Source organism: Crocodylus siamensis, chromosome 1, assembly GCF_052110815.1.
Source record: "Crocodylus siamensis isolate JL-2025a chromosome 1, ASM5211081v1, whole genome shotgun sequence".
NCBI classification, from domain to species: domain Eukaryota; kingdom Metazoa; phylum Chordata; order Crocodylia; family Crocodylidae; genus Crocodylus; species Crocodylus siamensis.
Genome location: NC_143395.1, coordinates 45,264,498 through 45,291,794, shown reverse-complemented (window position 1 = coordinate 45,291,794; position 27,297 = coordinate 45,264,498). Strand labels below are relative to the sequence as shown.

General features: G+C 40.1%; 1 protein-coding gene across 13 annotated transcripts in view; it reads left to right on the top strand.

The window, feature by feature from the left end:
* The window catches only part of HMGCLL1 (3-hydroxy-3-methylglutaryl-CoA lyase like 1), a 157,534-nt gene that overhangs the window by 46,152 nt on the left and 84,085 nt on the right, over window positions 1-27,297 (top strand). For all 13 annotated transcript variants that reach the window (XM_090034078.1, XM_090034026.1, XM_090034097.1 and 10 more), the window contains 2 exons: window positions 6,386-6,481; window positions 9,145-9,293. In XM_090034078.1, coding sequence (XP_089890204.1) covers window positions 6,386-6,481; window positions 9,145-9,293 — 245 coding nt within the window. The remainder of the gene's footprint in view (window positions 1-6,385; window positions 6,482-9,144; window positions 9,294-27,297) is intronic.

The following is a 27,297-nucleotide window of genomic DNA, read 5'->3' as shown; positions in this document are numbered from 1 at the left end:
CTGCAACAGTCAAGTCCTGAACATAAGCTGTGTGGACTGATCACTGTGCCTTGCTAATCATTATAAATTGATAATGCTTTGATTGTGCATTCAGGCTAAGTTGTGTAGAAGACCTTGCATAGCACAGATTCTGTATTACAGCTTTGCAAAACTTTGAAATAAATATCATATCAACCTTAATTTCCATAAAGATTGGGGACTTGGTTTGGAAAACTCTGGCTATAAACAGGTATCATCTTTGGAGCAGGATCAGCTGTACCTGGATGTGTCCACTTCTTTGGTGTCCACAGACATTGTCAAGACCTGAGACTAACAGGGTACTGAGACCAGGAGGGACATGCCCTTGCTGCTCCCAAGCTTCAGAGGGCTTATCCTGTGGACAGTGGCCCCAGGTGCTGTGTCTCAGGAAAGAGCACAGCAGCAAGATATGGGTGCTGCAGAGGTGAAGTAAAGTGAGAGAAGTGACAGCAGCGGAAGCTTTCCCTGTGACATGGTGGGGAAAAGTGGCAGTGGTATAAAGGTCTTAGTATCTGCCCACCTCTGAACCACACTGATTCATTCCAGCCCATAGCCTGAAAAGTTTACAAATTGCTGGTTTAGCTTAAGACACATGCTGAAGCTATATTTTAAACATACATCATTTGAGTTCTAAGAATTGCATCTTTGATTCAATTCTAGTAAAAATTAACAATACATTGGCATAACTCATGATATGCATGTATGTTGCACAGATATGTTTATTAATCCTATGTTACATTTAAGTATTTAAACCAATAATCTTTCATTTGATACTATAGTTTGCATTGCATGGTTTATGGTAAATAATTCACTCCATTTTTCTATGCCTGTTAACTTGCATCACGCATTCCCTTCATCCCTCATATTTTTTCTGACAAGAGAGGCAAGGAAGAGAGAGAAGTGTGAGAAAGCAAAAAAGGCAAACCAAATCAATGTAAATTATCCCAATCTGGATTTCCCTGTGTATTGCACCTTTCATTTGTAAGATCCTTGGGTCAGGGGCAATATTTATTCATGGTATAATATCGCACACCTTATGCTAAAGACACAAAAACAGTAAGGGACAGGTGGACATGTAGGAGGAACAACAAAGTGGCTGTAGAGTATGAATCATAATTAGCTAGAGTGAAGAGGTTAATGAGCAAACCAGGTGGACAGGTGGAAGTTGATGGGGACTTACTGGAACGTTGAAAAATCTCAGTTGTGTCAACAGAGGCACAGAAAAGCTGTGTATATGAAGTGGATTATTACGTGAAAGGTTCTGGAGTTTGTCTAATTGGGCCCAGTTTCCATAAACAGTTAGTCAAGCTCTGTATCTTCTTGTTTACAGACTTTTTCCCAGTGTGCTATTAAATTAGCTTTTCAGGATTTGAAATCTTAAACAATTACATGTTTCTATTGCTTTATTTGGAAGCAGTGTTCCCTCTAAGCTACGTGGTGTGCGTGTCTGCACAGGCACACCTGGCAATGCGGCATGAGCGCACCTGTGGGACCAGGCACACTGCAGCTTAGAGGGAACGTTGTTTAGAAGATCCCATGGGCTAAGTACAGACAATCAAAAACCTGAGGCCGAATTGATTCAGTCTTTGCAGGTTAATTTAAGATGCAAAGATTGAATTAGTAAGCAAATAAACAGACATTCACTTGCAATTCAGGAAATGCAGTTACATACCTGCAGTGGCTCAAGCCCGAAGCCAGGGGATACTGGAGCACAGCTCTCTGGCAGGGGCTGTGTGTTTGCTTCCTCTTCCTGCTTCCAGGTGCCTCTGGGATTTGTAGTCCACAGTTGCAGCCAGCGTTAAGTAAGGCAGCAGGGAAAAGGGCAGCTCTGTACTCAGTTTAATCCTCTCTGGTCTCAGACTCCAGCTGGGGTTTGCCTGGGGAGCCTAGTGAGCCGGACAGTGAGTCTGCCTTCATTGCTCCGGGTAGGAAGCAGAGGAGCGAGGCCAGCCCTGTTCTCTGGAGCAGACAGCCAGTCCAGCTCAGGGCTGCAGAGCATGCTAGGATGCTGAGGGACTCTGATTTAACTTCAACCAGAAAGGGGATTGGGACAGAAGTTTCCTAAAGCGGTTTGACCTAAATCAGTTAAGTCTGATACTACTTTCAACCAGGTTTATGTTAAACCCGTTTCAGTCATTTTGAAGGTGATTTGTGTACACTGAACTTTTGTTCTGTTACAGGTTTAAACCAGTTTCTGATCACTTAAACCAGTTTATACGTAACTTTTGTCCCTAGCCCTGAAGACGGTTCAAATAATTTGAAAGAAATCAATTAATTTAACACCAGAGCACACATTATTGTGTGCTAGGAGCCTTTAATGGTGTGAAAGCAAATCTAAACAGCAGTTGAAACCATATTATTCAGTTGCATCTTTTGAAATCTCAAAGCCTTTAAGACATGAAATATGAGGAATATGTTAAGTTTATTGTTTCCAGACATGGATATCATTCAAAAGTACTGATTTCTTTTTTCACTTCATTCAGTTGAAGTTTTCTGGCAATGATCCTGTTATGGTATAGCATTAATAGAAATTACTTAATTTGATTAATGATCTTCTTGAGTAATTGACTGAACTATCTTTAAGCTTGAGTGGGGAAAAAGATAACTGTATCAGAAAAAAACATGAGGGCCTCCTGAGAGTGAAGCAACCTGTATGATTTGGCATTGCTAATGAAAACAAAACATTAGAATAATATACTTTTCTTTTTTTCATAACTTACTGTTTTTAATAATGTAACAATATTTTATGAAGTTTGAAATGAAGACAAACTAGGGGCCTTAGAAAGTTGCATTGTGCAAATTCAGAAGAGCTGTTTAAGTCATTATTAATCACGTAAGTAAAGATGGCAGCATTGTCTATGATAAAGAATGCCTGACAGTCCCTCTGACAAGACCCCGCTTTCCATTTCCGCAAATATAATTACTTTATAATCATTTCCTAAAGTTTTTGCGTCTAGATGATTTGTTTGGAAAATTCCAGCCAAAATTAGTTCAAGATTTTAGTTTTTCCATTAGCTCAAGTGGCAGAGTTCTGCATGGGGGTTTATAACTACATGATCTCATAGTATATTTTCTACCTAGCTGCTGCCTTATTCAGAATACAGGACTGGACAGTGTACACATAGGGCATGTCTACACCATATTGGCAGCATGCCATACCTGGGACAGCCTGAACCACACCTTGCTGCTGGGACACATGCTTCAAATATAGGAGAATGATGTTGAAGAAACACTGAGGCAGCCCCAGTGGGTTCTTTCAAGCATACTAACTCATCCCCAGCCCACGCACAGATCTGGGGGGCACGGGTCCTGCCTACTCCCCTAAGAATGCATGCAGCAGTGGGGAGCTGTCCCCCTGGATGAGCCGCCCATAACCCTATCCCACTCCCTGCTGGGGCCTCTGGCCACATATTCCAGCCCCAGGTAGCCGCCATAGCCATGCCAACTTCCTCCCTTCCAATGGGGCCCTCAATCCCCACACCAACCCCCCTGCCAGACTTACCTGCAGGACCTACTCTCCATGCTGCCTGGTGGCCATGTGCCTATACATACACATGGGGCCCCCTGCCTGACTGCCCTCCTCCTGTTCCCCCCAGCCCCTTGCAGGCTGGAACTCTGCCAACCTGCAGAGAGCTCTTTGCAAAAGTGCAAAATCCATGTTTCTCTGTTAAAATGAAAAATCTGTGTTTTTCTTAGATAAAAAGGGAAAATCTTGGTTTTTTTATGTTTTTTTTTTTTCATGGGAAACAGAAAACCCAGATCCCTGATTGCAAGATTTCAGTGACTGGGACTAAGTAGAGCACCAGGCTTATAAGAGTTGGGATAAAAACTTGCAAGCTTAGCAAAGATAAAACAATCTGTTTAGAAAATGGCCTGGAAATGAGTGAAGTTAGTGTCATAATGTGTGGTTGTTATCAGGATCAGGTGAAAAGGTTGGGGGAGTGGGCAATAGAAAGAAAAAGAGAGAGACACAAGAGTGAAACAATGGATGAGAAGAAGGAATGCAAAAGAGAAGAAGAAACAGGGCTAAGATGCATGATACCTTTACACCAGGGTAATCAGACTGGGATGCTGGTATAGGCAAAGAGCAGACACATGTGTGATGCATACCTCTACACTGAATTGAATGTGGTTTAGTCCTGATTTATCCCAGGGAAATTATAGGTATTTATTCCACATTTATTGTGATAAGTAAAGTGAATATTTTATAAAATGTCATTTACTTACCCGTACCTGAGTTCACAAGAACAGCTAGTGCTACAGAGAGAGTATGTCTATAGAGTTGTAGAGTTTAGGGGAAAGGTTTGGAAAAAGACTATAAGTATTAAAGCAGGATAACCTGTATCGGTGGGACAAAACTATCATTAAGTCTGGAAGCGACTGATGATTTTTGTTTTACTTTATTTTGAATGTGTTTTCTTTTTGGTCTTTGGAAGTGGACAGCTTCTTATAGATATTTGCTTTAAAAACTGAACTCGATATTATCCATTTTATCAGGAAATATGGTCCTATGAAATTCTATAAAGAGCATGAGAAAACTCAGTTAACCAGAAACATACTATGAAAGTTTAACTTTATAATATTAAGAGAACACACTTTATTTTTCAGAGTATTATACATGTTGCTATTATTAAAGCATCACTATACAGGTAAATACCTCATTGAAACCAGCATTTGAAAATTCTTTGTACATCTTTCAAGCTGTCAAAATGCAATAGCACCAAGTATAGAAAATTATTTTACAAGATGTGTATTTTGTTTTCATTATTTTGGTAAGAAGAATTTTCTAAGTTTATAGTTTAAAGCAGTGTTTCCCAAACTTTTTATTATTTATGCTCCATTGCCACTGTCACAGCCACTCTTCTACTCCTTTTACTTCTGCCACTGATTGATGCTGATCCTTTCTATTGCTGATTTTTTCTACTACTGATTGTCGCACCCCTGAAAAAGATTTCAGGTCCTCCCGTAGTGGGTTGTGTTCCACAATTTAGGAAGCACTACTTTAAAAATGTCATGCTAATATTAACAGAGTGCTACTGGAAAGTAGTTGAAGCTCAAATACTGTCACATTTTAAAATTATTCTATTTTGAAGGAAAAGGTCCTCTCTTAAAGAATGGCTTTACAAATTCAGAAAAAGAATGAGAGTAAGGCAGATGAGAGATAGACAGAGAAAGAAAAAGAGCAGAGTCAAAAGGGAGCACTACTTTGTTGCTTAGTAGTCATCACTCACTTGAAAAGGGTGATTTAGGTTCCATAACCAGTATTTTATTTGACAATACCTGTTTAAAAATAATTCTGAAATAAACCAAGCTACACCCAGCAGGTGAGTGCCCCAGCCCTTAGACTGGAGAGCCCTGCTCATTTGTGTTCTCAAAGACTTTCTCTGGCCCAGTTAATTTAGAATATTTTATGCACAGCAGAACAGCTGTAAAAGGAGACATGAAGGGTGCCCACTCAGCTTACCCCAGAACAACATATGGACTAGTAGTCAAGAAATTTTTTCAGGGCGTGGAAGAGATGGGTTAGAATCCCATCACATGGAGGAGGAAATTGGACTTGGGTCACATACATCCTTCACCATTGTCATCATATTCAGAAAAACAAAAAAGAAACAAAGCTGACCACAAAAGGATCATGTACAGAGCCCAATCTGTTAAGTCTACCTTTAGGACACTGATCAGATCAAGACTGAGGGATCGGAGGCAGAGTTTATGGCTCTTAACTGGTGCTACTGGTAGAGTCTAATGTGTCATTGCTGTGTTACAGGTATCATTTTAATTACCACAGGGCTGTCCAGCTGGTGACCCTGGAGCCACATGTGGCCTGTGGGGGGTTAATTTATGTAGTATGTCTCCCACCTGGCTGCTGCTACTCCCATTACTCCAGCTGCAGCATCAGCCAGGGTCACTGGGTTCCCCCTCCTTCTTTTGGTTTCTACTTTCTGCCTCCACCTCATGCAGCATGGTGGCATGGCACAGCCCACAGTGACCCAGTTAGCTCGTGACCCAGGGTCCCCGCATGGTGCGTGTCATGTGGGGAGAGCCTGTGGCCAGGAAGCTGAGGGTGGGGGACTGAATGCCTGCACATCATGGTGAGGTGCCCATGTGGTATGTACCCTGAGGGTCCCACTGCTCATCCTGCCACAGCTCAGATGGTGTGCATTGTGCAGCCCTTGCTGCTGCAGTTCTCAAAGCATGTGGACCCGAGCCACTTGGAAGATGGACAGTCCTGAATTATTACATGAACTTCTGCTGAAGTATTGTTATATCCCTCAGTAAATGTATATTTAAAATTTTAAAAATAAAGTCATAGAAGATAATTCTTAATACCTGTGAAAAATAAATGCAAAATATTTATGTATTTAAGATGGCAGATCACACAGAAGTAATGAGAGGGATTGAACGGCATCCTGGAGTCCAATATCCTGTTCTCACTCCTAACCTTCGAGGTTTCCGTTCTGCTGTAAGTGCATTGGTAGAATGTGTCTGCAGTATAGTTCTTCATGTTTCAAACATTAGGCAGAGTACCATAATCTAGCTATTTAATATCATTTAAACCAGTTCTGTACCTGTATTATACACCCAGTCCTCAATAACTGTATTTTTATGTAAAAGTATACGTTTTCATACAGCAAATTACAGATTTCAGAGAACTACATTAAAGTCTATAAATTTACATTTTAATCATTTGGCTCAATCAAACAGTCTTTTGCTGTAAACTGTAGCACGCACATAAAGAAGGAAAAATAATTCCTTTTCACTACTTGGCTTCTTGCCACTAGAGCTGGTCAAAAGGTTTCCAATGGAATGCTTCCCCACTGGAAAATGATTCAGTGAAATCAAAATGGTTTGTACAAATGTATCAATTTTCTCTAAATGTTGATGGGAAATTATCAAAATATTTCATTTCAGTGAGGTTAAAATGTTTCATTTTGACTTTATCATTTCAAGTAATAATATATAAAGTCATACTGATACTCGGAACTATGTGTTTTGACCTTATCAACATGAAGTATTTCAAACATCGTGATAAGGTCACAACAAAATAATTTTGGATTACTTGAAAAATTCTGAGCTTTCTTCATTTTGTCCTGATCTGAGAAGAAACAAAATGTTGAACTCTTGGTATCTCCCTTGAGATTGGAATTCAATTTTTTGACCCAGCACGTATGGGCACTTAGGCTGTAGAAGCACTTGGCCCTGTTGTATTGACAGTTCATCCTCTTCTCAGCCTTCTGGCTGTGTTTAGAGTGATCCTGCAGACCACAGCACTGTAAGCCTGGAAATGAAATAGGTAGGTACAATAGTTTAGGAAAATGGAAACCCAAGTCATTTTGTTTCATTTTTCCTTATAGCAGGGTTTGTTCCCTTTAGTGTCAAATGTTACTTTTTCCCCTGTTGCTGTTCTTAGTAGTTTAGTGTTCAGGGAAGATATTTTATTTGAGCTGCCTAGAGGAGAAGAAATATTTTGAACATAAGAGACATACATTTCTTTATAAAAATGTTTTCTTTAGAACAATGAAATAGGAGTCTCTTGAGCCTTAGGCCCTGGACAGATATAACATTTGAGCACTCAATGCCCGTGAAGGACTTGAAAGGGTAAGCAGACAGATATACATGCCATTTTAAGTGCTCCAACAATGTCACAAGGGCTCTAAAAATAACTCCATAGAAAACAACTACTATTCAGAAATGCTTCAAAATGAAGTGCACGTTTCGCAGAGTGTCACAGTGAAAAACTGGGTCTTCCAGGCGTCTCACAGAGCTCGCCTCTGTACACTGCCCATGAGGAAGGGTAAAAAGATGCAGATTGTCAGCAAGTACTGAAGTATTCTGCCTCTGCTCTCCTGGAGCACCCCCACGGCCAGAATCAGGAAACAGGAGGAGTCTCAGTTCTGCTCACCACCTGGATGAAGAGATGCTCCAAGACAGTGAAGACAGAGAGCACAGCAGAGTACTCACAGACAGTTCTGTTTACCCACTCTCACAGCTGGGGCAATTTTGAATCCCTCCAGCCAGGGGTTGTGTATGGGGGTGTGCATCTGTCCACAGTTGAAACGCTTCAAACTGGAGCTCAACTTATAGCCTAACACTTTGTTTTTGTATTTCTTTAGCAGTATATGTTAGGATCTTTGTACTGCCCTGATAATTTTGCAACTGTCCAAACTGAGGTTGTACAAATGTAATTAATTTGCTTATGACTTTCTAAAGCAAAGTAATATGAAACCTAGGTAAAAAAAGAGTCTGCTGCCCTACCTAATGTGAAAACTAGGGAAAAGCAAACTTAAACAATGAAAGAACCACTTATTTCATGGGAAACCAGCACTATTTTCATTGGAAAAGTTGTTTTTCCCATTCTTCTATTATGTCCATGTGTTTGTTCTTTCTATTTTGTCTTTCCCTTGCCCCCCCTTTTTTTTTTCACCTCATCTTCTGGTTCCCAGAGATCTAGGCTGCTGGCTTGTCCTTAGAGAGTCCAAGGGCAAATTAGCTGCCTCTATCATGATCACCAAAATGAACTACTCTCCTACTTACCTGAGACACCTTTTTTTGGTAGATTGTGTTATATAGTCTCCAGGAAGTCCATAATGATATAATAAAGCCATTACAGCCCAGTGCCCCGATTATGCCTATAGCTTGTAGCCAGTTGCAGAGATATACCTACAGAGTCTGTTCCAGGATCAGAGCCTCACTGATGTGCACACACACACCTCTCACTGAAGGTATGACAGTGGGCTGTAGAGCTGATTAGCATTCTGACATTTTTATGCTGTTTTTATTCATTCTGTAAATTGCAAGTATCAATTAGTTACTACAACTAGCAGTTTATTTTATTATCATCACAATTTAAATAATGTCATAACTACATATCTGGGAATATCATTTAAAATCTCAGGTGTTAATTAATACAGACTGCAGTATTTAAAGCAGTAATTTTCACCTTATCCAGTCAATTAAAAGGGAATGCACTGACAAAAATGTTAGTTAATATTGCAGTTTCTATAACATCAGGTAAAAGTAAAATTGATTTATTGGTACTAGGGGTCACAATTTTATGTCTTCATTATACAATTAAATGGTACTTTTCATCTCTACAATTTGTTTTTATTGAATTCTGTTTTTCAGATCGAAGCAGGAGCTACAGAAGTGTCAGTATTTGGCGCAGCATCTGAATCTTTTAGCAAAAGGAACATCAATTGTTCCATAGAAGAAAGCATAGAAAGATTTGAAGAAGTTGCTAAATTGGCAAGAAGTATGAATATTCCGGTGAGAGGGTAAGTATAAAACTTTCTTACATCATTACAAATTAGGAATGTAATTGCCATATTGATCTTTTTCTTATCAAATTGAAAAGTATACCATACCATAGTCAACCTGTTTTTCAAGTAGCTTATGTGGCTCATCTTATCTATAATAAGGGAAAAGAAGTATTCTTGGGTGAATTGGGTTAATTAGTAGGACAAATTTGATTAAATCCATTTATAATAGTTATTTAATGTTATGCCCTATATTTATGGTTACTACTGTATTATTGTCATAAATTTTCTAATCTGTATATTGATAGAACTTTGTTTAGATGACGGGACCTTCTTTTGGTCTTGCATGCTTAAAATGCTGTTGCCACACTATTGTGACCTTTTTTACTTAACAGTCAAGTGAAAGTTTTGGGAGAGAAGGTTCTCTTCCAAAATGTATAGTGGGACAGAAATACCTGGACAAATGACAATGGCAGGAGAAAATTGGCTACTTCTACAATGACCATATCTTAGATAAAAATGAGTGTAAAGTAATAATAACACAACTGATCCATGGGACCCAGTTTTATGAAAAAGATATTGAGTTTCAAATGCTGATTTCCTCCCCTGGTAGGGTCTTGGATGAGATTAGAAATTTTCAATGGCTACTTGTCTGCTATGAATTACTTTGCACATGTTTAATTAAGTGGTAACCTCTTGCTTTTTCCATAAACATATTTCTGGACTCCTCTGAGTTATGCCACCAGCAACTGTTCTGGTGGTTTTTACATTGAAACATAATGGAAATAAGGTGTTCCCACAACATATGTTTATGTTTATACTGTCTGATTAGCCATTTGTTTAGCCATGCAGGGAGGCAAATGAGAAAGGTGGAGAGGTAGGAGGACATAGAGAAGCAAGAAAGAATAAAAGAAAGAAAAGAGGAGAATGGGAAGAGTAGAACTGAGACTGAGATGGAGTAGTGAAGTAATTAAGGTAAGAAAAAGGGAAAAACAACAAAATAAAAAGATGGAAGTCCTGATATATAAAAATGAAAGAATCAGAAAATGAATCAAAGATGTAAACCAGCAAGAAAAAGAGAGAGAGGGAATCCAATAGTAGAAAAAATATAAATAAGTGAATTTTAAAAATATGTTTACTTTGTGCATCTAATGGAGAGATTTTTGATTTTCAGTTAAGTATGAATAGGCATCACTTTATGCATACAGGATATTTTCAGCAAGTCTGTAGTGCCATGTGCAGTATGTTACACAACACTTCGGTAGATGACTGCTTAATGTCTGTTAGGTCACAAAACAAATACATTCAAAGTCAGAAGTAGAACTTGACTTAACTTCACTACATCTCCCCATTATGCCTACTCCCTGCATTTTAATGATATGAGAAAATTTAATTACTGAGAAGGAGGAACAGAAAATCTGCAATGAATCATTGGATCTGCAGGATTACCACTGAATAAAAGGTCTAATCAAAGGATATTAAAAGATATTACATACAAGATAAATTTGTTTTCTCTTCTGTCCTTATTTAGGAATCTTTCTGTACAATTACAGGTTGAAGCAGGAAAAGTTAAGATGCTGGATAAACTGATAAATTAAAAATCAAGTTTCATACAACTTCTAGGACTAGAGAATATGTAGGAAGGACTTTTGAAGGAACTTAAAAATGAAGTGTCTGAGGTACTAGAGATGTTTAAGAATTTAATCAGAAATGCAGTTTCAGATTAAAATTAGATATTTTGTCAGAGAACTGGAAAGTAATCAATATTATAACTGTATCTGAAGAAAGTGCTAGGAGTGATCTTGGGAATTACAGAACTAAACCTTACATTAGTACAAGGAAAACTAGTTGAAACAGAAGTTGAAAATATAATTATTGAATATCAAGATAGACTTGGGATGACAGACAATTTAACATGACATTGGCAAAAGAAAAATGTGACTCTCATCTTTTGGAAAGCTTTCAGTATATCAGCAATTTAATTGATAAAGGGGAGCCAAGTTATTTGAACTTTGAGAGAATCTTCAAATAAATACCTTACAAAAGGCTCTTGATGAAAAGAGCTATCAGGGCTTATGGTAGAGGTAATACCTTTTATTAGGCCAACAAGATTTTTGCAGACTGACACCTGAGGCCCTCTAGTACTGTCAACCTAACTAAAACACAAACCAGCTTAATACAGCATTTAATCCATTTTCATAGGCTTTCACGAGGGCTTTGTATAGCTCTCATGCTAACGATCAAATTTTGCTTAGGAGAATCCCCACATGGTTTAATCCTATTTAAATAAATATATTCATATCTAGTATGTGAAACCTAGCTTTATCCTAAGGAAAATACCATTTTAGGAAGATAATCATGAGTTTAATGCTTTCACTTAAATGGAACTCAGAAACTGTTTTGGTCAACCTGGTCAGTGCAAACAAAAAGCAGTTTTATCTTTGTTGAACATAGTGAAGGAAGTATCAGCCATTGAAGCCTGCCACTTGCTCAGTCACATCCCAGATGTAATTGTGATTGAAAGACTCCCTTTAGGCTAGGGACATACATTATACATAAACTGGTTGAAGTGATCAGAAACAGTTTTAAACCTGAAACAGAACAGGTGTTCAGTGCACATAAACCAATTTGAAAATGGTTGAAACTGGTTTGAGATAAACGTGGTTGAATGTAGTATCAGACTTAACTGATTTGGGTCAAACTGGTTTCTGTAATATCTGTCCCAGGCCCCTTGCTGGTTTAAAATAAGCCAGACTCCCCCAGCATCCTAACGTGCTCTCTGGGCTGGGTTGGGCAGGGCAGGGCTCTCTGGTCCACAGCAGGGCTGGCCCCTCCCCTCTGTTCCCTGGCTGTAGCTCCAGCAAAGACTTACAGGCACAGAGTGTCCGCCTGGCTTATCCAAGCTAAGCAGGGATTATTCCCCCTGCCCCTCTGCTTTATGCAGACACTACCGCATTAGCTAGCAGACTACATGCTGGCTACAGTCCGTGCTGTGGCAGACAACAAAGGCAGACAGGCTTTTTGGAGCTAATCAACAGGTAACTTAATGTCCTTCTTTGGAAAAAACTGTTTAAGAAGAGCTTGGAGAGAGGCTTTGTTTTCTTAATGGGTTGATAAACTTTGAGTTAGGAGTGATAAACATTCCCTGCTGCGCAGCTCGGGTGGGGGGGGTGTGTGGAATCAGTGCCCTGCCGGGCCTGGCCACGCCCTCCTCAGCCAAGCACTGTGAAGTGAAGGAAGGGGTGCTCTAGTGCCCTCTGGCTTCTAGCCTGAGCCACTGCAGGCATGTACCTGGATTTCTAGAATGAAAACTGAATATCTATCCACCTCCAAATCGGTTCAAGCTTTGCAGGTTAGACTAATTTGCAAAGATTGAATCAATTCAGACTCAGACTTTTTGAATGTCTGTCCCTAGCCTTAGTGATGGATGAAATTAAAGGATTCTCTCCCAAAGGGTCAGTGTGTGCAGTACCAACAATGTGTGTGCAACATTATCAGCACTGAACTGAGGTTCCATGGAATTAAAATGCTCTGACTGATGAAGCACATTAAGGATTTGCTTGGGGTGACTGAAAACAATGCAGTTTTTGAGCAGAGTAATGATGTTGGAAAGTCAACTACAGAATGGGCAGATCCAGGATTTTGTGAAGGAGGATGTGGGAGCAGCACCTCCCTGCTTCCCCACCCCTAGGCAGGCAGACCCCATTGTGGGAGCAGCAATGGGGACTTTCTTCAAAGTCCCCAAACCAGTTAAGAATCCTGTCTCCCATTCCCTCATTTTAGGCACCCCTCCTTTCCCCTCCCATTTGTCCCCTCCTCCACCTACCACTGCCACTGCCCTCAGCTGGTGTGTGTGTGGTGTGCGGGGTGTCTTAGAGATTTTCTTGCCCTGGGCTCAGCAAAAGACAGCAACAGTGGCAGTGGTATCCCCAAGTGTTCCCTGCTAGCTGCAAGGGCAGGGTGAGCAACCCATTCACTGCCAATTCTGCTTCTGTCCCCCGCTGACTCTTTGACAGCAGCTGTGGGGCCCGTCCTCCCACAACCCTTGCAAATAACTATTCTTCCAATTCATTTTGCAGTGGGAAAGTACTGCAGAGCCACTGTAATCAGGTTTAGCAGAGGAGGTGGTGGTGGCAGGGGTGGTGGTTGGATTATGGGCCTATGCTTGCTCCCGGGCTGGCAGGAGACACCAGGGGGATGCAGCACAGAAAGGGACCCCCTGCTTCCACTACTGCTGCTGTTCCCAGCTGAAACAGACAGGAGTGGCTCTGCCTCCCTCCATCAACAAGGGACAGTAGGATCAGTGAGGTACCCATGCTGCTGAGGATAGAGGGGAAGGGAGGGGGTGCTGAGAGTGGGGTAGGAGGGACCTGATCTCTGGACTTTAAAAAATTCCTACTGCTGCTCTCAGCAGGATCCGAAAGCGGGGTGCACTGATCAAGAGCATTTTGATTTAGAGCAAAGGACAGATGAGAAATTCAGAGACTTTTGATGGCATGTCATTGCTTCCAGCTCCTATTTTTGTGTTAAGGCATGCAGCCACAAAAATAGGAATAGTACCTTCAGTTTGGAAAGCCTTGGAGTTCCCCATCACCTACTTTTTCATACAGAAATGGGTGGGGCGATGGTATTCTTTAGCCATTTGAATTCAGTATTTGTTGTCTGTCTTCCTGATTTTGTTGTGTGGACAGAATTGGCTACTAGCCTTGTTTTTTTGTGTTCCTTAAATGTGCATAGATCATGGATAGATACTGTAGTTTTTGTAAACTAAAGTAAATAAGTATATTTAAATGTGTATTAATGAGTTTACTGGTGCAAGTTAGGGCAGAATACAGTAGTAGGGAGTTATGGACAGTTTGTTTATTCTGACGTTATTTGGGTTTTGTGCATTAAAAATGAACATCTTGCTATTAATCCTATCATACAGTAGTTTCATTTGCAGAAGCCATGTACTGAATATACACCTTACTTAAGACTAGTCCCAAAACTAGAAGATCTAGTCTCTAGTATAGATTTTGTATGCTAAATATTTTACTTGAATGACTTGGGTAATACAAACATTAATATGCATGAAGTGTATTTACATTTTTTCAGCAGAAAGATTGTTTCATTTCTAAAGCACTATTGTTGTTTAAGGTGTTATTTATTTGCAGGAAATGGATAATTTAATACCTTGCCTTAAGTTGTGCAGTTAAAAAAAATACCTCCAAAAATAATTTTAAGGGATTCAAATTTTATTTCCTATTTTTACTGGCAATTTAGAATTTATGTAGTGAGTGTAAATCATTGGTAATCTGCAAATCTTATAAAAATGCGCTCAAACAGTTGAAACTAAATTTTAAACTTTAGCATGTCTTAATGTTGCTACAGCTGCACCAACAATTACTCGATCGTCCTCCAGAAAATTTATGTTGTCAGCTGTCACATTTAAAGCCTGTAACACAGAACAGTTTTCTGAATGTTTACTAAATTGGTTCAGATATTTATGAAAAATAGAAGACTTGCATATGGTCTTCTTCAACAAGAAGTTGTGCTATTAGTGCTGTAAAGTCTATTTTAAATTTGTTGTACATAAATAAAAACAAACAAAACAAAAGCCCTTCTTCCTATAACATCTGGTTCACTCTATTAGAAAAGTGTGCCAAATTGATGTTTTAAAATCTGTGGTCAGCTAACAACTATTATCCATATTTAGCATGTGAAAAATCATTAAAACTTCTGTTTTTAGGATTGAACTCTTTAATGCGTAATTCAGGTAACTTTGGAAATCCCCCTATTTTTCCAATGTTTAAAAATGAAGCAAAACATATGGGAGTAATGGAAACCTATGACATAAAATAACTGAATATTCATGTGTTGTATTTGTAAACTTAAATGTATCATAAAAAGAAAATGTTCAATATATTTTGGTTAAGCTAGATGCTTTGCAAGTTAATGTATTCAAAAACTTCAAAGGCCCCTAGAAAGAAGTTGTAAACGCTACAGTATGTGTATGAGTTCTTTAGAACTACTGTCTGGTTTCAGGAAACATTACTGAGCATGCGTAACTGTAAACATGCAGAAGTAGATTGTTTTTTCTAACTAAAAACACACCACTCCTCCCTCCTCATGTTAATGAACAGCCATGTTATGCATTGTGCCCCAGTCCTGAAAACACTTCTGCATGTTAGCAGTCTCTTTGAAGCTAGCAGGGCTTTGTACATTTGCTTGTGCCTGCAAGTGTTTAAATAGTCAGGGCTTTAGAAGCTGAAAACATAAGGAAATATTCATTGTGAAAATATTTGCCCTAAATTTAAGAGTTTTCCTTTTGGTAGCTTTCAGTTTGTAAATTGAACTTTGTGTGCATATGTCTGTATGTTGCATCCAATTCAAATTGTTCTGTATTATTTCTTTGGAAAATATATTTTCTTTTTAAAAAGTAACCTCTATTTTAATTTTTTGCAGTATAAATTATAAAAAAAATGTTGAATTCTCTAATACTTTTTCACATAATTCTGTATTTGGAAATGATTAGATCACTAGTTGACCTGTTAATAGTTTGAGACAGATGAATATGCTTTGATTGTTTTCAATACAGGTTTCCCTCACTTTATGCGGGTTCTGTATATGTGAATTTGCTCTTATGTGATGACCTTTTTTATATCCAAAATGTGTTATATATAAGGTAAATTCACTCTTATGCAGGTAAGTCTGTCGGGGGGAGAGAGGAAGGGCCCATGGGTGGGGCCCCAGCGGTGTGAGAGGGAGTAGGGCACAGGCGGGAGCAGGTGCTGCAGTGAGTAGGGCCTTGATCTGTCCCCTCCAGCGGTGTTGAGGCAGGGAGTGGGGCTGGGGCAGTGACAGACTCTGCACAGCTTGGGCAGGGTGTGGCACAGGGTCGTGGCTCCTGGTGCTGTGGGCTGGGGCTGAGGGGCATGCCAGGCTCTTCCTGGAGGGGCTGGGATGTGCTGTGCTCAAGGTGGGTGGCAGTGGTACTGGGAGAGGGGCCCCATCCAAAAATTCATCGTAGCTCTCCCAGACCTCCTCCCAGGACCACTGCCTGCCCCTTCCTGTGCTCAGCATGGCTCAAGTCTCCTGCTGGGAAGAGCCTGGTTCAGCCCCCATCCCCAGCATATAGCAGCGGCCTGTAGCAGCAAAAGCCACTCCCCTGTCCCATGCCCCACCCCAGCTGTGCAGCACCTGCCTCTGCCCCAGCCCTAGCTCCTCTCCTTCCCTCCCTTACTACTAGTGGGGGCTGTGTGCAAATCAAGGCCCCACTCACCCCAGTCCCTGGTCTTTTCTCAGTGGGGGGGTTGGTCTGCACTGTGCTCAGGGTGGGTGGTGGCACTGGGAGGGGTATTGGGGGCAGGGGCTATGGTGAAGTTTGTGGTAGCTTCAGCCTCCCACACCATACCCTCCTCCCAGCACTGCTGCCACCCACCCCAAGTGCAGTCTGGCCCAGCTCCCTGCTGGGAAGAGCCCAGTGTCACCCCAGCCCCAGCAGACTTACCCACTGCAGATGCAGACAAGGTCTTAGAACGTATCCCTATTTGTTACCTTGTAAAGTGGGTTCCCTTTATGTAAATTCGAGTTATGCACGGTTTTTCAGGAACACATCTACTGCATAAAGCAAGGGAAACCTGTAATATATTTTGTGTCATGGTGTCTATGTGCCATAAGAAGAGATGCTTTGTCAATAAGTGTTTAGTCAAAACATTGTTTTTCTATTGTGATCTCAACAAGTTGCAGTTTATTAAAACAAAATTCGTCCTTTGCTAAATATATAAAATAACTATTTTCCTTCTAAGATAACATATAGACTAGGATGCAAAGTAATAGAAATTATTTAAAAAAACAACAACCAGAGCAACATTTTTGGGTGTTTCAATTCTGTTTGTGACTCTTTGGTGATGTTTGTATTTCCTTGAAAAATATGCGCTTTTTATCCCCACAGGCTTTAGAGAATTTTTTACTTCAATAAATGCCTTCATAATAAATAGTGGGAGAAAATAATAAAGTCTTGACTTTCTAAACTTACTGGAAACATTGTTATTACCAAGATAATTCAATCTTTATTAATATGACACAATTGCACTGAACTCTCTATGTTTTGAGCATAATTTTTCTTGACATTTTAGCTCAGTAATATCTATTTTCCTTCTGTTAATTTGCCTGATTCCTCCAATACCATTTAAGACAAAAAATGATATTAAACACTACATTTTCTCTCTCATAAACCTAATAGTATTTAATCTGCTACGTCTTTGTCCTGCTACACACTATTTAGCTTTTAACCAAACTTTTCAACTTGTATTTTTTATGAATACAAAATAGAAACTTGCATATTCATATTTTCTAGCCTGCTAGGATGCTTAGAGCTGCTTAGAGTTTCTGTGTTAATTTAAGTAAAAGTGGGTGCATACACACATGTGCATTTACTTCATAGTAACCAAAATTACTGTGTACTATGAGCATGCATCTACACGCGCATGTCTGTACTGTGCAGTAACTATGGTGATTTATGCTGACTTTCAATCTACAATTAGGATTGTACCAATAACTACTGTGTAGACAAGCCCCTAAAAGTAATGGAGCGAACACATTTTATCACATTGGTAGTTGATATGCTTTCTCTTTATTAAGCTAGTTGCACATAGCTTCAAAGAGGAGTTCTAGCAGACAAGGGTTTTTTGTGGAGGTGGGGAGATCCTTGTCCTGCCCACCCTGTTCCAATGACTTGCATTAAGGATGGGTAATATAGGGTGTAAGTAGGCTACCAGAGGATCCCTGAACACAGGAAAAATTCTTTACGGAGCTATTTAAATTGAATTAAAGACAGTATGTTTTGTGCCACAAGAAGGGAAGAAAGCAGGGGGGCTGGGTCCGTACATTAAAGCAAGTGCTACCTGATGCAAACTAAAAGTCTTCCTATTTTTTCCATAGTGACTGAACACCGTGTTGGCACCGAATTAGACATTAACTCAAGAATACATTCACTGATGTGTTATGTAACAACTAAGCTAATTCGATAGAAGGATTGAGTCTAAGTTCCAGTATTAACCTCATATTGTATTCATATTTTTATTGGAGAGACTCATTGTATTCATACAGCTTGTGGTGCAATGGGGTTCAGGTCCACGAATGGAATTCCCAACCCTAGAAGCAGTAGAAGAAAATGATACATAACAACAACAGTTACCATTGTTTTTATCTCATATAGTCTGTTTTATGTCATTTGGTGGGATATAAGTATAATTTTGTTTTTTTTAATGAGGACGTGGAACTATGAAAAAAATACTATCATAATTGATACATTTTGGATTTGGCTTGGTGAGTCCCTGTCAGTCACCTACTCCCACTCCTCAGAGTAAAGATTGGCTCCTTTTGACTGATATTTCCCAAAAAGAGAGAATATATCAACTTTTAATATCATGAATTCAAGTTGTAATCAGCATATACATTTTAGAACAAGTATCCAATAAAAATAAATACATCTGCAGTGAGCATGGTAAATTATATGCAAGCTTACACTATAATAATAAACAGGAAGCAGCCGCATCTGAGTTTGCAACTGGCTTCTCAGGAGGTTCCATACTTCCAGCTGTGATAGCAGCTGTGGCTTTGGCTCTGGAATGGTCTCTGGAACAAGCTGACAAAGGGCTGATTACAATGCAGTTGTTCAGTTTCTCCTTGGATACATTTCGCTTTTAACACCCGTTGATTGTGATAAGTTCACACAATTACACTGTTTGGAACTTGCCCTTTGGAAACATTTACAAAGCTTACATGTAGTTCCCATTGAGTGGCCATGGGTCCTCATAACATCCATAATTTTTATGGCTATTACGATTGATTTTTGGCTTTTGAATGAAGTTAAACAGCTTATTCCTTTTCTACTTCCCTCCCTGTCCTTTGAGACCATTCAACATTTTTATCGAAAATATTCTACAAAAAGTTTTGGAGTTTTTTGCATATAATTATGATAAGGCCAAAAGATAACAACAACAATGAAACTGAGGGAAAGAGGGCTTGGAAAAACTTGACCAGGTGTACCAAGTGTTTCTGCTTGCCAGTCTTTTGCTGAGAATAGGGAAAGACCTACTCTCATGGGAGGTTCCCTAATTTTATATAACTAAACCAAATTTTCTTTGGGAAAAGCAAGGACCACCTACATAGTTCTTAAAATATCTGTTTAGATCCCCATATATTTCTGTCTGGCCTTTTCCTCACACTGAGGCACCTTGGGTCAGGTGTGTTTCCTCTATTGGCCATGATTCCACACTGCTAGGTACACTGTAAATTTTGCTCTGCAAGTCCCTTGCCCTGGTTTACCCCCCAACATCCACTTCTGCTTCTGTTCAATAGAGCAATTCCTGTGGTCAGACTGACATTCTCTACCACAAAGTCATTATATCCTCTCACAGTTCTGACATTTCCCCAGCAGAACAGCTCTACTTCTCCAGCTTAATAGAATCCCATGATCTCAATCCCATCTGCCTTTTTGTCCACCTCTGACTGATACCTGAAACCCTCTCCTCATCCTTCTTCCACTACTTTCTCTGCATAGGATCTCACCAATTTCTTCCAAGGGAGACTTGACAAAAATGACCTTCATTTTTCCCTTTGCTTGCCCATCTGTCTTCCTCCTCTTTTGTTAAAGAGGCAGAAGTTTCTTCCTTGCCTTAAGCCCTCTGCTTGTCCTAGCGATACTGACTCATTCTGATCTCCAAATCACCTTTTCCCATTTTCATTCCTCCTTTACCCTGGAAACTGGGCCTCTCTCTCCTTTGGTACACCTTTGCCCTCAGTTTAAGTAGAAGTTCATGGGAAAGTAGGGTTGGAAGGGACCTCATGAGTTCTTCAAGTCCAGCCCCCTGCTCAGGGCTGGATCATCTTTGACTAAAACGTCCCAGCCAAGTATCTGTTTAACCTGATCATGAAACTTCCCAGAATGGAGACTCCAGTTTCTCCAGGTAGCCTGTTCCATTGTTTGACCACTTCATAGTAAGAAACAGCCTCCTAATCAGCAGCCTAAATTTCCCCTTCTGAAGTTTAAGGCCATTGTTCCTAGTCCTGTCCCCTACAGTCACAGAAAAAAACCCAATCTCCAGCTTCTCTGTACTTGCTCTTCATCTGTTTGAACAGGGTATCCAATCCCCTACCCTTGGCCTTCTTCTCTTCTCCAGACTAAACATCGCTAGTTCTTTCAGCCTTTCCTCATAAGCCTTGTGGCCCAGCCCCCTAATCAGTTCTGTTGTTCTATACTGAACTTTTTCCAGACTGTCCGTATCCTTCTTGAAGTGCAGGGCCCAAAATCAGATGCAATACTCCAGCAAGGCTTCAGCTGTGCTGTTAATTTCTTCCATTTTAAATACCCACCTGTTACCTCTTTTGCCTTTCCAACTACATTTCCATCTCCTTTTACCTATAAGCTTATTGAATGTGGTGTCTGTACTTTCAGTCTGGAATCTCTCTCCCTTCAGATACTTAGTAGATGTTTTCTACTTCGGTTTCTGTCACTTGAATTCAGCTGAAATCTTTGAACTCTTCAAAGAGTCTCTAGTGACGTTTTAGGGCCAAATTTTAGAACCAATTCTGTCCTCGTTTTCCTTTAACTCTTCACTGCTTTTGACGTGGTCACCATGCTCTTAAAACTTTATCTGTCATTGACTTCTGTGTCTCTATTCTTTCCTGGCTCTCTTTTTATCTCTTATCCTTCTTCCATCACATCTTTTCATGGAATTTTCTTTCAGATTTCTTTGGTGCTTTCATCTACCAAGATCTGTCCTTGGCTATTTGCTCTTCTTGCTGTATACCTTATCTCTGACTAATCTCAACTGCAAACACGAATTCAGTATGTAAGCTCTTAAATCTACCTCTCTAGATCTCTGCTGCTCTTTTCCTTCTATTCCAACTAAAATCCCAACCTGTTGCTCTGAAAAGCTCTGTTTCTTTAACATCTCTGTGGATTACTAGCTACCAACTTAAGCTAAATAGTTTAAAACAGTTTGTATACTCCAAAGCTTTTTGTTTTGTTTTCTTTGTCAAGCACTGTGGACAATATCACTGTCCTGCTCACCATGTGGGCATATAATTAAGATATGTTTTTACTCTGATTTTGCTCTGATGTCCTCACACCTAGGCCAAATCTATGTCTTACAGGTCCTTTGTACATCGTGTCCCTAGGATGTGGCAACCTACAGAATTAAAACTTTTGTCCAGGACCTCATCCTCTTCCTTCTTAATGTCCTTCTCTCTATTGCTTACTAAGTGCCGCGCCCAAAGGACTGGTGTACCCTTGACCTGTGAGCCTTGGTCGGCACAACTGGCTTGGCGCAAAAGGGATCGGTGATCAGACAGGTGGGTGTTAATGGCAAGTAGGAGTCAGGTGATTTAAAGCATATTGATTACACAGAAAGTTTATTTTACTTACGCTACTGATGGTTGCAGTGTAGGTAGAAGAGTTGATATGTTCAGTTACAGTATGTAGATATCATGTTACCCAGCATTTACAGGGTAGGTAAGAGACTTGCTTGTTACAAGTCCCGAGTGATTCACACAAGTTGTCACGGTCTGCAGACTACCGAGAGCTCTTGACGAGAAAGATATACGAGCCGGCAAAAACGGGTTTACACCAAGAAAAGGGTCGGAGGCGGGGAGATGTTTATAAATGGTTAATTTACAAACTGTGTCTCCTGGGCGTGCATTGGAGTTCTCTGCTTTGGGCGGAAGTTCTTTCAAAGTTATACTTGGCAAGGTGGCCAATTACTCTATGCTAGGTATGAATAATTAACAGGCTGGCAATTGTGCTTTCTTTGTCTGCTCAGGTTTCATGTTGGCACAGGTATTTCTTTTTGCTTTGGTGGTACTGAGTCTGTTTGGTCACAGGAGGGTGAGCATAGCACATTATTTTAATTTTACAATTTTATTAAAGTCAGATTATTAATCTCGTTACTATAGGTACGGTATCTTCAAGGTTAGTTTCTCTTGTGTAGGGAGCTCAAGTGATTTGGATGAGGCACAAACAAGGGTGTGAGCATGTAGCACTGTTAGTACAGGGGGATAGACTACAGTTATAGAGTTTGCTGTGTTAGCCTCTGACCTGTTGCCATCGGCATCCAAAATCAAAGATTTTGATCTTTGACACGAAGAAAGAATCTTGCCTTACTGTTATCCATCTAAAATGCTGCTGTAAAGATTGGTTTTCTAGCTTGGTCACTCAGAGTAGGCCACTCCTGCCTTGGCATCCCTGCTCTTTCTGGATGCATCTACAAGAGATGTTTACTGCACAGTTGACTAATTGCACACTAACCATCTCGGTCCCTACACGTGTGCCCCTATTAGGGCACAAAAAACTAATAAATTCTACATCAGGTTAGGACTTACGAATAAAAGCCCTACCTTGCTGCAGAGATTTTGTGTGTACAGCAAGTATATGCATAGATGTGGAGCTGGCTGGCTGGGGTACAAGGGTATTTCAGTGTGGGGGCTGCCTGCCGGCTAGCCCTGCACTGAAGCACCCTCATGCCCCAGCCAGCGCCTCCGCAGCACGTTGAACCCAATTCGTGCAGCTCCAAGCTGGCAGGCTTACTCTCTGGGCCCCCTGGCAGCTGGGGCTGTTGCAACCTGGCTCAGTGTGCTGTGTTCTGGGCACACGTGTAAATGAACAGGACCTTCCCAGGAGCTTGTTGCTCCACAGTTAGTTGCTGTGCATTAATGGCACATGCAGAGGTGCCCGCTGTGTCCTTCATAGTCACCTCAGACATGAACTACTTGCTTTCACTTTCCACATGCTAGCTACCTTCTCTCATCATTTTTAAGAGGTGACTCCTGTCAAAGATGCCAGTCCCTGATGCTTACATTAACATTTCAAACAAGCACGTCCATGCTTTCTCCCAAGCCTCTCATGCCTGGAAGGAGCTCCCAGTAAACGTCTGGAAAGCTATATCCTTATCCTTCACATTCCTTCTTAATTTTTGTTGTTGTGATGACTAAAACAAATAGGCAGTTGGAGGACTGAACAATGTTGTCTCATTGTTTTCTTGTTCTCTCATCTCACTGTGTCCATCTGTTTTCTCTTAGCTTATATTTAGATTTTTATTTTTTGGGGTCAGAAAACATCTTTTTATTCTGTGTTTACACACTGGCTCTTAACACAAAGCGATCTTCTTCACTCACACTAGGGTTCCTGAGTTTAGTGATGATATATTTTACTGAATCAAATCCAGCTTGCAGGATCAAGTGCTACTGCTGAGATCCAAAGCCTAGTAAAACTCTATGGAAAGTCTGTCATTGATTTAATTAGATTTTCAATCAGGCCTTAAATCTCTTTTCTGAGGTGAGGGTAGGATCCTCAGAGGAATATTAATGCTAGTAAAAATATGTATTTTTATTTCCCTCAGTCACACTCTATAAATGGTCCTTTTATACCAGGTTTGGCAAATACATACATACATACGCTTTCTAGGTTTTTGCTAGGACAGTGGTCAAAACAGGTTTAAACAAGCTGCCACTCACTTTCATTGAGCAAACATTCTCAAACATTTTAGAAACTTCTTTAACACATTTGAATATTCTAGAACTATCAGAACTTTCTAAAATATTCCAGAACATTCTGTAACATACTTGAACCTTCTGGATTATTCCAGAAATTTCTCAAACTGCAAACTGGTTCTCATGTTGTACATAATGAAAGCAACCATCAGATTTTGGATTGACAGGTCATGTAAAAACTCTACAGAGGAATAGTGAACTGTAAATAAGTATTTAGTTGCTTCCTTGTTTTTACAAATGAAAATTAAGGTAATATGAATGTGCTTAATATCATGTACACCACTTAAGTTTAATTATATGATGTTAAATATTGTATATATAATTTTATTTAATAATTTCCCTCTACTTTAAAGCCATGTTCAGTGTCCACATCTGCCCTTTAGAGTCAAAATAATGAATGCCATAGCAGATCGTGTTATATTTATGTATCTACCATGCCACTAAAATTACTAACAAAGGATGACTGATATGACATGTGCAATTCATTCATTCTGATCTAAAACTTAATTGCAAAATTATAGTAACGCATTTGAGCTAATTACAGACAATCAAAAAGCCAGAGAATTAATTGATTCAATCTTTGCAGGTTAGCCTAAACTGTGTAGATTGAACTGAGAAGCAAGTGAACACACATTCACTTCTGAATCTGGAAATACAGCTACATGCTTGCAGTGTCCCAGGCCAGAAGCTAGGTGCACTAGAGCATTCCTTCCAGTCTGCTGGCCACTGATAAAGGGAAGGGAGGGAAGCTGGGAGAGAAGCCCTCATAAGCTCAAAGGCCCTCAAAGGTGAAGGGGCGGCACGCTAAACTGGGTGAGGGAGGGCTTTGAACCCCCCTCTCCTTACCTCACTGTGCTGGCTCTGGGCTGGGGCATGGCCCTGCGCCCCACTCTCTGCTTGAGCAGGGACTAGCCTGGCAGGGGCAGACTTCCCACCTCCCTCTCCTCCCCCCCGGCAAACCCAAGCTGGCTCCCATTCAGGCAGGGAGGGGATTTAAACTCTCCTTCCACCCTGCCTCAGCATGCTGGCTCTGGCTGGGGTGTGGCCACACTCCAACGCTCCACTTGAGTGGGGAGCAGTGGGAGCAAAAGCCTGGTGTGGGCTGGGCTATTCCCCCACACCAGGGAGACCCAGACTGGAGTTCCTTGCAGGCTAGGGAGGGTGTTTAAATCCCTCTCCCTGTCTGGTATGCTGGCTAGGGCTAGGGCCTGGCTACAGCCTCTGCTCTCTGAGCAGGGAGTAGGAAAACCCTTTGGAGGGCTGTTACACCCCCTCCCCCAGGCAGACCTTGGCTGGGGTCCAGACCTTAGTCTCCTCCCCACCCCAAGCCAGCAGCCAGCCAGAGCAGTAATGGTGCTCTGGCTAGGGAGCAGAGGGGTGGGGCCAACCCTGTTCAGCTGGAGCAGATGGCCCAACCCAGGGCTGCAAGGCATCCTGGGATGCTGGAAGACTGAGAGTTAACTTGAACCAGGACAGAAGTTCCATAAACCGGTTTGACCTAAATCAGTTAAGTCTGATACTACATTCAACCAGGTTTATCTTAAACCTGCTTCAGCCACTTTGAAAGCATTTTAAGTGCACTGAATTTCTGTTGTGTTACAGATTTGAACAAGATTCTGGTCACTTAAATTGGTTTATGTGTAATTTCTCTCCCAGCCATAAAGTTATCAACCTAAGTCATTCCTCGCAAATATTATGAAGACGAATGCAAAACCAGCAATATAGGTGATCTTGAAAAAAATAATTAGATCCAAAGTCTATTCCATTTGTGACTTATCTGCCAGTATGGACAGCATTTTTTACTTCAGGAGACTTTTCAGAATAAAGTAAGAACAGGCTAGAAGTGGAAAAAGTGATCAAGTATGTAATGTGTAAAATACAATGTTTACTGCCAAGTAGTTGGATAAGAGAATGATTGAGTCAAAATACTGAATAACAGAATAAGGTCTGAAATGCTTTTTTTCTGTTTGTTTATTTAAAACTATCACATGCAGGACTGTTTTTTTTTTCTTTCCAAAATAAAACTCAGGGTTTTTAAAAATATATATTTTGTTTTCACTTTTCAGTTAAAATTGTATTTATTTCCATTTCTACTGCCGTGATATGAATGTATGTAGGATATGACACTAATTGCTAGGAAGTCTTTTTGTGTATTAGTTTAGATACATGCCATTTTTTAAACACAATATATTTTTAACTATGCCTAAAATCTATAGAATGTTTTTATTTCTTCTTGACAGGTTTTATTTTTAAAAAGTTTCCATGTAGACCTAATCAATGCAAATTTCAAAATATCATTTATATACTCTTCATAAGTAATAATACACATTTTCCGAAGTAGGCCAACTTTTGACAATTATTATTTTTAAAAGCCAGAAAATCCTGATTAAAACCAGGATTGTTTTACCCAGTTTAAATCAACGGTTAACACCATAGTGGTCAAAACTATTCAACCCTGTTTTATAGTACCAGCTGTGCTACTAAAGCATCCTTTTTCCTGTCTGAAGCCTCCTTTGTCTCTGAGAGTTTTTACATGCTAGAATTGCTGTCTTTCTATGTTCATCCTTTTTTTGCTTTTGGATTTAATGGATGCTAGATCTCTATAGGCTATCTGGAGAAAAGTGATTTTTATCTCAGATGCAAATACTTCTGTGTTCTATCCATGGAAAATTTGTTTAGATGGTGAATAAAATAATGGTAAAAATATAACGACATGGGAATATAGGGTATTTTGAGTTATTGATTCCTCTACTTTTACAGGCAGCTGTATCCTATAATCCCATTCAGAAGATTTAGGATCTTCCCCCTAATTAGGGTTGTTTTCCCCACTACAGAGATTGGAAGGCTATTCATGACCACCACTGCACTGAAACCTCATTTTTCATCTTAAATGTATCACAGCCAGTTGCCCATTTGTTCTTGTGCCAGCACGGTCATTTGGCTTACATATCTCTTCCCCTTCATATAGAGAGCAATCATGTCCCCTCTTGAGCTTTGTTTTGCTAAGCTAAAACAGTGTCCTTTAATAAGACTTGTTTCTCATCCAGTGATCATCCTAGAAACCCTTCTCTGAAACATTTCTACTTCAAAGTCTTTCCTGGAGATGTGTGGACAGAATTATACGTAATATTTTAGCTGAGGGCTTCTTAGTACTATACTGACATTCACACTTCGCTATCTGCACTGGAAATACCTTGTCTAATGTATCCTTGGGTTGCATTTCCCCCTTTTCATGGCCACATCACATTGATGTCTCTCAGATATCCTGTGATCAACAAGTCAAGTACACTTAGATCTTTCTCTTCCTCTGTCATTTCCAACTGATTAGCCTCTAATTCATTGAAAACATCCTTGTTATCAGTCTCAAAGTGCATGACCTTCAATTTTGTACTTTTAAACCACCCCATTCCTGTTACTGTTGCACTTCAGTACAATATTCTGATCCTCTTTTTATTGCTAATGCTTAAATAAGACTGATCCCAAGACTTGT